This window comes from Myotis nattereri (assembly GCF_964212035.1).
Source record: "Myotis nattereri genome assembly, chromosome: 5".
In the NCBI taxonomy this organism is placed as follows: Eukaryota; Metazoa; Chordata; class Mammalia; order Chiroptera; family Vespertilionidae; genus Myotis; species Myotis nattereri.
Window position 1 is genome coordinate 20365942 of NC_138080.1, and position 11868 is coordinate 20377809.

Here is an 11868-nt window from a genome sequence, read left to right on the forward strand (position 1 = left end):
TGCTAACTCAAAGAAGGCCAAAGGGGTTTGTCTGGTGTATTTTAGCTCCCCAGTAGAAACTGAGGGGTCTTTCACCGCCCAGCAGACTGGCAGTGTGACTTTCAGATCAGATGTTCTGAGTGCCGCCAAGACATGGTGTTACCTCTGCAAAGGTAGCTTGGTTCGTGTTAGAGTTCAGGCACCAATATCATACATATATGTGGTCCCCCTTTGGCACCCCAGCTCTGCCACCTAGAACCCTCCAATTTACAAGACCCAAGTTTCCATCAATGGGTGACTTTTGCTTGTTCACGGGAAACCTCTCCGAGATTTCTTTAAAAACCAGCCTTTCTGTCTAATGCGGATGTGTTTATTAGGAAGTAGTGTTTATAGGTTAGCAAGACGGCACTTTTCCGGAAGTCTGCATTGAGAGCAGAGCAAATGTCAGGGGGGGCAAGCTTTGCCTTGTGGAGTGAGTTAATGGGAGGCAGCTAGAGTGTCCCTCGGGTGCGGTGGTGGCAGTGCCGTTAGATGTCTCGGGATGCGGATGTCAGTCCCCGTGGAGGAATGGCACCTGGCCCTCAGGAATCGAGGATCAATGATAAAACCGCAGAGCGTTCTTCCCGAGTGGGCACCCTCGGGAAGGGGTCTTGGAGGGGCAGCATCCTCTTGCCCACTGTGTGGCTCAGCTCCATGATGGCACCAGAGTGATAACAGAGATCAGAGCTGCCCGCTGGCATCCGGACCTGGCCATCGTGACGCCTCCAGGTCAGAGGACTGGACAATAGGCTTGTTCCGGCGTCTCCACCGGGGCCCAGGAAGGACTGTCATCTGATTGGAGACACAGACACCCCCTCCGCCAGTTTTCTCTCGGACGTCATGGTCCACGATGCTTCTCCGGCGCACGTATACCACGTGCTTGACTCGAGTCTCCACGGTGGGGCCTGAGCTGGCCTTGAACCAGTCTCTCAGGAGGCACCTGGAACGTTCTATCAGCTGTTTCATTTGACATGCAGACCTGTGAACAGACGGCTCTGAGACACGCGGGCTGCGTGCTTGGGGACCACGGGAACCAAGGCTTTGGTCTGGATAACCCGTGGCATCACTCGTCAGCCCCACCCCTCTTCCGTTGGCAGGCAAGGGGGCAGGGTCCCTGTCAGTGCACCTGTCGCCTCCCTCTCCTGTCAGCAGCACCCTGGAGCCATTTCCACCAGCATTTGTTGTTTTTTCCTTGTTTTTCTGCTGTTGAGGTGTTGGAAAATTCCCCACAGTGTTGGGGCTTATCTGTGCCCAGTGGTGGAAACACAAGGGTGGGGAACAGTTTGGGCAGTTTCTCAACGAGACAAAGACTTGACTTTTCCTCCCAGAATGGTACTTCATGCTGACTCCCAGGCCGGGTGGGGCGAGGCCCCTGGGCTGCCCCCTCTCTTCCGCCAGGACACCTCTGCTTCAGACTAGGCTCCCTCCATCACCCTTCCCCACTCCCCTGCCGGATCCCCCCCTCTGGCCCTCTCTCACTCCCACATCGGCCATCGAACCACGAATCATTCAAAACTGCCCATTCAGTCACCTCCCCTCGCTGGCCTGAGGAGCCGAGGGTAACTCTCAGCTCTTCTCTGGGGCCTACAGCCTGTCTCAGCCCAGCCCCTCACCCCAGCCTCCATACCCAGAGCACAGGTAGACCCTGGAGGCCTGGATCCTATCCTGTACCCAGACTTCCTGCAGCAACAGCTGACAGCCCACCCGCTCCCAACCCCAGGAGAATCAGGCTGCTGAGGACTTGGGCTCTGCCGCCACCTCCCCTCCCCAGGCCGTGGTGTTGCCATCTGTCTGGAATCCCACCTCCTGGGCTGTCACGCGGACTCTGTGTGTGTGTGGAGAAGTAGCTGTGCATTCCTGTCACACTTCCTTTTCCCAGCGCCCTGGTGGGCCTGCAAGGGCCTCCACAGGAGCTGTGTGGAGTGGGGTTCTCGGCCTGTCTGCTCCCCTGGGCACCCGTCAGAGGGCCGGCCTGCTGCTTGATCTGTGTCACCCAGGGCTTGGCAGAGTCAGTGCTGAGAACCCAGATTCTGGCGGAGGGAGGCCAAGGCCCAGAACAGACCGCAGCTCTGCTCTCGCGTCCGGGCCCACGGGGCCAGAGGGGTCTCACTGGGAGACAGAGCCGTTACCGGGGACCTCGGGGAAGCCCGGGGGAGCCAGGGACCCACCCCGGGAGAAAAGCGGGTGGATCTGGCTCTTCTTTTCTTTCCCTAGAGCTAAGGGACCTCAAATGGTTTGAAATCACCCACCTTGGAGTTGTAACCGTTTTCTCCCTTGTTTGAAAAAAACGTTTTTTTAAAAATGGAACCTTTCGGAGAAGGACACCAACAGCGAAAACCTTGTGGACTGAATGGCGGCGTAAATGCCAGGGCACCGCTGTGGCGAGCCGGAGCGGCTGGGCGGGAGGAGAGGCCACCTTTCAAGACCGTTGTCACCGCACTTTTGGCCTCCAGACCTTTTTGCACATTGGAAATCAGAGATCTGTTCAAGCCAGACTCTGTGGTCCCAGCGCCTGTCGCCACCGCGTCAGCAGCCTGCCTTCGAAGCCCAGGCTTTGCAGGCTCGCCATCCTAGCTCCTTGGGGGTCAGCTGACCTCTGCTCCGCAGCTGCTTTTAGGGACAGACGCCCTTCCGGCCCCCGAGGAGGCTGAGCGGGGGGCTCCCCCCAGACTCAGTCCCGGGGGACCGCCGGCACTAGTGTCCCCACACCGATGCGTCGTGTCGCCTGCTTCCGTCCCTGCAGGGGCGGGTGGCTAGTTTCTCTGAGGTCCAAGGTGGCGGCTAAGGTCAGACTTGGCCCTGCTTCTCCATCATGTGACCCCTCCCAGCCTGGGTGTCAGGGCCGGGGCATGTGTGTCCCCTTCCCAGCTCCAACCAAGATACAAGCTTTTGGCTTTTTCTGGTTTTTCACCCATGCATCCCAGCATTGCGTGCGGTTCCCTGCTCCCTGCCCACCTTTGACAGGCCTTTTCTGGGTCTCCTCCCCTGTCCCTACGCACCCCACCCCTGGCTGGTGGCGGCAGCTCCCAAGCCATGTAACCCAACCTGCGTTTTTTTTTTGCAGTTTGGCAATGAGGAGCAGCAGCTGGCGTGGGCCAAGCGGGAGAGTGAGAAGGCGGAGCAGGAGAGGCTGGCGCGGCTGCGGCGGCAGGAGCAGGAGGACCTGGAGCTGGCCATCGCGCTCAGCAAGGCTGACATGCCCACCTAGGCAAAGGCAGCCGAGCACGTGCGCGGGCAGGACTGCCGTGGCGGGCTGTCAACAGGAAAAGCCTCGAGTCTGTATATACACACGCTCGCACAGCGGTCCCGTCTCACCTGTGACATGTGACAGCCACTGTAGGTCAAGCACTTGCTGGTCAGAAGGCCTCAGGCTCTGGGCGGCTCGTCCCAGGCGAGGAAATGAGGCTCACCCTGCAGGGAGGCCTGGAAAGGCAGAGGCCACCGCCACCACCATCACCTCTCCACTGTGACAGCCCAGTCGGTGACAGTGCCCCGCCTGGAACGGGCAGAGGGAGCGGGCGGCGCCTCCTGGCCTGCCACGCTCTGCTCATAGCTGCTCCGAGTACCAGCGCCAGGGCGCACCCACCTTGCCGCCTCCCCGACCCAAGACAGATCCCTGGCGATGTATGCATTCGTTGTATAAAAATTAAGTTTGAATGATTAATATAAAATATTTTAATACAAAACACAAAGACTCTCTTCTTCCCTTTCATTTAAATATCGTTTTCCTTGCAGTAACGTTCACACGTGATGTCACAGAGGCAGACCAGCCACAGTGACGTGGAGAACTAGGTTGAGTGTTTCTCTTTAAATCCTGTTTGAGTAGCCTAGGACCACAGAGAAAGCCAGTTTTGGAAGTTTCATGGGTCGTCTTGTCCCCCAAGGATACAATCGTTTGTCACCTCGCTGCTGTTTAAAGAGATTCCCGCATACAGTTCACTGAGGCTTGATCCACATGAGGGGCATCCTTCACACCATGAGCTCGGAAATGCAGACTGGGAGAGCTCTCCACTAGGACTAGCTGAATTCCCCCGGAACATTCCAGAAGCTTGGACATAACTGCTGGGATGACCTCAGGACTTGCTGAGGACACTGCAGACTGGGCCCTGCTTTGGTTTTCACTGTCCTCAGGCAGACAATACAACTTCTGTCCGGTGAAGATGATAAAGATGGAATCTAAGCAGCCAGAACACAGCCTTAGAACAGCCTTTATCCAGAGAAACCTCCAATCCCAAAACCATGCAAGAAATGGGGGGAGATGCTAACGCCAGGACTAAACAGGCACAGAATGTTCCAGGACCAGCCCTGACGGAAATCACGGGGCACACGCAGCCCAGCCCCAGCGGAGTTAGACCCCAGAAGCCCTTTTGAAAAGTTCCTTCTCAGTGCTCTGCGTGTCTGGGTCCCAGTCCTTGCTCTCTCCCCTTCCTGCTCCAGCTGGGGCAGGGCTGTTGACAACCCCTGACCCCTGCACGGTGGCTCTCAGCTGCCTGATTCCAAATGCTTTATCCAAACCAGGCAATCATTCTGAGAGGTACAGTCGGCCCTCCGTGTCTGCGGATTCTGCATCCACGGGTTCAACCAACAGCGGATACAAAATATTGGGGGGAAATGTTATGCTATTGCTGACATGTACTGTGTAGCTAGACCTATGCGTCTGTACCGAACACATACAGACTTTTTTAATCATTATTCTCTAAGCAATAGTACGACAACTATTTACATACCATTTACATTGTGTTAGGTATTATAAGTAACCTAGAGCTAATTTAAAGTATATGAGAAGATATGTAGGTTACATGCAAATACCACACCATTTTATATAAGGAACTTGGGCATCCTGGGGTTTTGGTATCTGTGTTGGCCCTGGAATCCATCCCCTGTGGATAACAAAGGCTGACTTTATTTGCTTGGTTTTACACTTTAATTTTACTTTTCAAACCCAGTTTTAGATTTGCAGAAAAATCACAAAGATACTACAGAGAGTTCCCATAAGGCCTCACACAATTCCCCATTTTATACATCTTACATGTGTATGGAACATTTGTTACAGTTAAGGAGCCAATACTGAGACATTATTATTAACTAAAGCCCATATGTTATTCAATTTCCTCAGTTTCCCGAGTGTCCTTTTTCTGTCCCAGGACCCCATGTTGCATTTAGTCACCATGTCTCCTGAGGTGCCTCTGGGCTGGGACAGTTCCTGGGACTCCCTTAGTCTTGGTACCTTTACAGTTTTGAGGAGAAGGTCAGAGTAGTGACACGGGTCTGAGGCCTGGTGTGAGGCTTATGGGTTTCCTAGTCTGCCAGGTGCCCCTCATCCTCTGGAAAAGTAAGCAGCTTCCAGAATGTGGCTGGAGGTGATTCCCAAGGCTTCCTCCTTCCGTGGAGGAGCCACCAGAACACACCTGAAAACGCGGCGCCGCGGGCCCCACCGCCACGGCCCTGCAGGGACGGACCGCATCGCCTCTCCAAGGCGGCCCGAGCTCCCTGCTTGAACACGAGACCCACACTATTTGGCAAAAACCTCACAGTTTTCAGAGCTGTTCAACTTCTATCATTTTGTTCTAACCTCAGAGAAGGCTTGTAGGTGAGGAGGGTGGGGTGTTGGCCCATTTTCCAGAAGGAAAAACCAAGGCGCTGTGTCTGCAGTTATTCGCCCAGAGCCCCAAAACCCGCCAGTGGTGGTGGCTCGGTGTTTGGCTGGTCTTAGAAAAGCTTTGTTTCTTATGCCGGCTGCTGCTTTACATTTTCAATGTACCCAGAAAAGACACAGAAAGAGGCTCTTTATGTCCTATAAATGCAAGACCATACGTTGAATTGAAGACCTTGCAATGCATTGAGTTGAAGACCATGCAATGGATCGAAAGAGTTCTTACCAAGGGGAATGGGATGGCTTCAATGTTTGTGTATTTTGTATATATTTGTTTGTTTTTGTCCATGACTTTTTCATCTGATTCTTAGAAGTTCTCAGTCCCCTCCAAAATAAGGTTATGAGCCAGTTTTAAATCTTTTTCCTTCTTCCCCAGCCACACACACACACACACACACAGACGTGCATACACACACATCTGCTGTGTACACAGCCTCACATCCACCAACCCATCCCCACTCCCACCGGCTCTATTCTGCCTCTTCCTTGACAGAGAACACTCACACCCTTTCCTGAAAAACAAAGTATCCAGTGTGAAAAAAATGTCTGATGAAAATCTCCAACCATAATAGCAGCAAGAAGAGCACAATAAATCCCCACAACCATCTCCCAGCATCAACTGTCGTTTGGATTTTGCCACTTTCGCTTCACCAATCCCTTTCTGCCTTTCCTCCCTTTGGCAGATGTGCCTTAAAACAATTTGGTTGTGACGTCATGTTACCCATCCATGTTCAAGGACGTGTTGCTAAAAAATGTGGCACCTTTCCCCATAACCGCTGTGCCGTGATCACACCTAACAAAATGAAAAGTAACACTCTATTTCTGCAAGTCACATCTTCAGATGAGCGGCAACTTCTGATTTTGTAATATTGTTGACTTACTGCCCTGATGGTTGGAAACCTTTGTCCCCTTAGGAGGTGATGTCCCCCGGCTCCCACCTGGGGCAGCGGGTTCCTATCCCCTCCAGGTCCAGTGATCCAGCTCCAGCTGCAGTTGGACCAGAACCCAAGGGCTCAGGATACCTGGTCTTAACATCATTTTGGAAAAAGAATGACTGATTATCTGCAACTTGCTCCAAGTAAACGAAATCACATCTTCAAAGTCAATTTCATAGAAAAGTACACTCAAGTCCTGGAACAGTTGTGGAAAGCTATTTTTAAAACAGGAAGCATCTGAGAAACAAAGAACCTGCCCCTTGAAATAATGGAGTAAATATTTCTGTTCCCTTATCAGATCTGGGTCCTTTGAAACACGGACTTTTTTTTTTTCTTCCCAAAATTTTCCCCAGTCCAAGTTACGAGGAGCTGTACAAATTGTATCATGAGCTGTTGTTGGAAAAATATAAAGGGAAATGGAAATGTGATCCTTATCAGAAGCCTATTCCAGAGAAATTACGTGATGTGGGCTGGCATGGCTCACGTTGTGTTTATGTTTAGTGGGTCTTTAAATATCTCTTTGATTTGCTTTCTGGTGGCCGTGCTGTGTGCGCACTCTGAGTCATGACCTTGGGCGCACTTCCCACACCCTCAGGACCTCAGCTTACCATCTGGCCAAGCAGGTTGGACCCGACCACCAGTGATGCTCTTAAAGATTATGATTCAAGTTTCTAGACAGGCACATAGTTTAGGATTTCAGGTAAAAGAAGAAAATGGAATAGATGTCATCCGTGCTAGCCTCATCGTGATTTAACGTATTTTGTTCACATGTAAGCAACACTATTATTTTTAAAATGAATAAACAACATTATTATAATCATCAAACTTGCTGAGACTGGAACGGAAATATTCCAACTACTATAAAGAAATGACAAATATGTAACGTGATAGAGGTGCTAATTTTCGCTGCAGTGGCAATCCTGAACGCATACAGTATATAAATGTATCAAATTAGCATGTACACCTTATATTTAAGCAATGTTATATTTCAAATATATTTTGTTAAAATATTTTTCCACTCTTGATAACCATTTGTTAGCTAAGGGAGAAATGCTAGTTCAAATAAATATATAATATAATAAATAGGGTAAGATAACAAAGAATAGATCACTAATAAAATATATCACTGATATATAAATTATATCAATATAGGAAATATATAATACATCAATATAATTATATATTTATATTAACTTTAAAAACTTTTACATCATAAGAAACATAGTTGAATAAATGAACAAATCTGCAGCTTTCCAATGGTTTTCCTATGCTAACCTTCAGCGAAAGCCAGCATCCTCTCTGAGGACCAGAGCAGAAGGACTTCAGAGATAGTGGTCTGCAATGAATGTTGTTTCTTTGTACTAAAGACAAAGGGCAGAGTTTCCACTCCAAGAGCCAAAAAAAGACCCAACACAAGATGTAGCCATTGTTGAACCATAAACACACTTTTTAAAGGAAGTGGGGGTCTTGGTTCTAAGAGAACAATGTGGTAGACCAGAACTCCGATTCCTCTGGTTCTAGATCCCGGGATAAGCGACTAAGGGCTTTCCTCTCCTGCGGGCGAGCAGAGAGGTCACGGAGTTATGAGGAGGCCCTGGGTGTGCTGGAAAGGGCAGAGCGCTGGAGCCGGACAGACAGGGTGTAAGTCGGCTCCCCTGTTGCTAGCGGTGACTTCGGGAGTCATTCTTCCTCATCTGTAAAGTGGAGGTGATAACATCGACCTCTCAGGGCTGTTGTGTGGATCACAGCAGAGTTCCCAGCATATTCTAAACACTTAGGGACTGAGACCCATAGTAGTTTTAGTAAAATTACTAATTGTGGTTTACAATAACATAACATAAAATTTACGATCTTAATCATGTTGAGTGTGCAGTTCAGTTGTGTTAAGAATATTCATATTGTTGTGCAATCGCTCTCTAGAATTTGTCTTGCAAAACTGAAACTCTATACCCAACACCTCCCCATTTCCCCCTCCTCCAGCCAGTTGTAGTGGTTTTTGTCATTACTGATTCAGATGGTTATTATTAACGTGATGGCTGCTGTGATAGTGAGCGCTCGCACTGCGATAGCAAGGCTGATATAGTCTAGCGCTCTGGCCAGGAGCAAGCTGAGAGGTGGCTCTGTCTATATTAGATAAGCAACTACTTGATTCCTCCTTGTGGGACTCTCATTCTAAAGAAAGCTGGTGTCGGGTGCAGGAGGGGCAGGAGGCCAAGCCCTGACGTGCTTCCTGTGCCATCGTATGAAGGTCTGGGGAGAGGAGGGGGCTCCGTGGACCAAGCCCATGATTGGGCACCATTTGATAATGACGGTCGTGTCCAAAAGCAGGATGTGGCCTTTAATTCAGAGGTTTGGCCAGGGGACTTTCCGCTTGACGGGGACAGATGCCACTGCCCTCTGTGGCGCTGCTGGCCGGTATCCTGCGCTTGTCCCGGCCTCCACGGCGGTTATTTTTAAGCTGACAGTGAGACTTACTGGAAATGGCTTGGCATTCACGCATAGAAACCGCCTGCATTTAAACTTGAGGAGCTGGAGTGTGAGCCATGGGATATGGTTCTCTCTTCAGGCCCTGACTGAGACATGCCCACAGAATCGATCTTTTCCAGCTCGGAAAAATCCCAGGGACCCTCAGCCTCCTGAGCACCTGCTCTGTAGGACATCTGTTTGAGGTCACAGAGTCATCCTCCTTTCTCTTGTATCATGGTCCTCTGACCCTCATGGCACACCCCAGCCAGTCGGTTCACCATCCCTGTCTGGCCCTCCCAGGGAAGGCCAAGGCGGAAGAAAATTCTCTCTTTTTTCCATTTTCCATTCCACTTTCTTGAGTTGTATGAGCTTCGCAGCTCTTCTCGTTCTCTCTCTCTCTCTCTCTCTCTCTCTCTCTCTCTCTCTCTCTCTCTCTCATTGACTGGGTCAAGGAAGATGGTTTAGTTGATGGGGGAGGTGACAGGATTTTCTTTCCTTCTTTCCTAGTTATTCATAAAATTGTGGTAAAATACACATAAGAAAATTCACCACCATAACTATTTTTAAGTGCCCAGTTCAGTGGCATTAAGTACATTCATAGTGTTGTGCAGCCATCACACCATCCATCTCCAGCACGCCCTTCATCTTGCCAAACTGAAGCTCTGTTCCCATTAAACACCAACTTGTCACTCCCCCTCTTCCCCAGCCCCTGGCACCCACCATTCTACTCTCTAGGAATCTTACCCCTCTAGGGACCTCATATAAGCGGAGTCACTAACGTTGTCCTTCGGTGCCTGGCTTATTTCCCTCAGCATCATGTCCTCCAGGTTCATCCAAGTTGCAGCCTGTGTCAGAATGTTCTTCATTGTTAAGACCGAGTAATATCCCGCTGTACATGTGTATACACCTTGTACACATGTAAACACATTGTGTATAGGTACATGCCATGTTTTGCCATCCATGTCTCCCTTGATGAATTTTATTTCACAATCACACTCACAAAAAGAACTTCACTTAAAAAAAGTGAAGCTTTACAATCGAAGCTTCGATTCCCAGTGGCTTCTTTTTAAAACCGATTTTGTGTTTTGAGGCGAAATTCATGTCACATAAAATGAACCATATAAAGTGTACAACGCCGTGGCATTTATGCTTGCTATGTTGTGCAGCCATCGCCTCTCTCTAGTTCCAGAACATTTCCATCACCCGAAAGGAGACCTGTCCCCAGGAGCAACCACCCCCATCCCATGGCAACCGCCGATCTGCATTCTGTGCCTGTGGACGCGCTGGTTCTGGGCATTTTGTATTCATGGGCTCAATGCTTCTTGCCCTCAGCACGATGTTTTCAGGTCCATCCACATTGTACCAGTGCTTCGGTGCTTCCTGTGGCTGAGGAATATTCCACTGTATGGATGGACCACATCATGTTTGTGTATTCAGTCTTTGATGGACACTTGGGTTCTCGCTACCATTTGCCTATTATGAACAGTGCAACACAAATTCAAATCGTTTCTCACCCAAACAAAGCAACAACAATAAAGCAATTAGAAAAACTTTTCCTCTATCAGTGGTCGGCAAACTGCAGCTCGCGAGCCACATGCGGCTCTTTGGCCCCTTGAGTGTGGCTCTTCCACAAAATACCAACTTCTGCGCATGGGCCACGAGGTTTCAATCGCACGGTAATGTGCGTGCCCGCACGTGGTATTTTGTGGAAGAGCCACACTCAAGGGGCCAAAGAGCCGCATGTGGCTTGCGAGCCGCAGTTTGCCGACCACTACTCTAGGCAAAACCCTTTCAAGGCTCCTCCCACTTAAAAAGACGCCCAAGAGATGCCCATTTACACTCGAGAAAGTTCCAATACAAAGTTAGGTCCTACAGTGACTCTCCCTGAGCAGAAGTCAGCTCGGGGCAGACAGTTGCTGGTGACATCGGGATTGTCATGCCAGTTGCCCCCGCCCACAATGCCCCCTCCCCGTGACCAGCAGAATTATGTAGAATGTGTGGGCTTACTCTTTAGAGTTCCACTAGCTCTCTCATAACAGCCCCCATGCGTTCACTGCACACCTACTGTGTGCCAGGCGTAGTGCAGGCCTGTCCATCAGACCGTGTCCCCCCAAGATAGCTGCTAACGACTCCCTTTTGCAGAGGTGGAAATGCTTGATCGTGGTGAACTCAAGAGCTCAGCTCAGACCTGTCAGGGCCCCCAGACCCCGCCTGTCGCCAGGGCTGCCCCACTGTCTCCGAGGGCCCAGATCCTGTCCAGCAGGGGAGAGTCGGCCAGGAGCTCCTCCAGTGAGCGCCACAGAAGCCGGCAGAGGTTGGTGGGAACCGACTCTGTTAGATGAAACAACCACCTACTTCTGAGATGAGAAACCCTTCCTTCAACACACTTTCCTATGACTCAAAACGAGCCAATGAACCCCCACAAGCTGGTCTAAGTCACCCGGGCACGTTGAGGAAATGAGACATCAGGATGTGTTTGAGGTTTGGGGTTCAACGGAAACACCACCGGGAATGTGGAGAATTCTGCTTGGAGAGTCAGGATTGGAGTCCTGGGCAGGTTTTAAAGCCCAGCGGAGGGGTGGGCCTGGCTGGATTCCTGATTCCTGCTTTTCCTCCTGGCTTTGGAACATCACAGAACCCCAAAGTCATAGACAAGGGGTTTGGCCCAGGAGTGTGTCTTTTCATCTTGGGACAGTCCCCAGAAGGCCAACTTGGGGTCAAGGTTGAAATCATGGGTGATGAGGTGGAGGGCAGTCAGGATGTAGCCAGGAAGGCAGGATGGCAGCTCTAGAGCAG

At 50.5% G+C, this 11868-nt stretch overlaps 1 protein-coding gene across 1 annotated transcript in view; it reads left to right on the top strand.

The window, feature by feature from the left end:
• EPS15L1 (epidermal growth factor receptor pathway substrate 15 like 1) overlaps positions 1 to 3710 on the top strand; it is a 98618-nt gene extending 94908 nt beyond the window's left edge. Inside the window, exon 24 of the mRNA XM_081091958.1 lies at positions 3083 to 3710. Within this exon, the coding sequence (XP_080948084.1) occupies positions 3083 to 3226 (144 nt within the window). The 3' untranslated portion in view covers positions 3227 to 3710. The remainder of the gene's footprint in view (positions 1 to 3082) is intronic.
• Positions 3711 to 11868: the final 8158 nt, after the last annotated feature.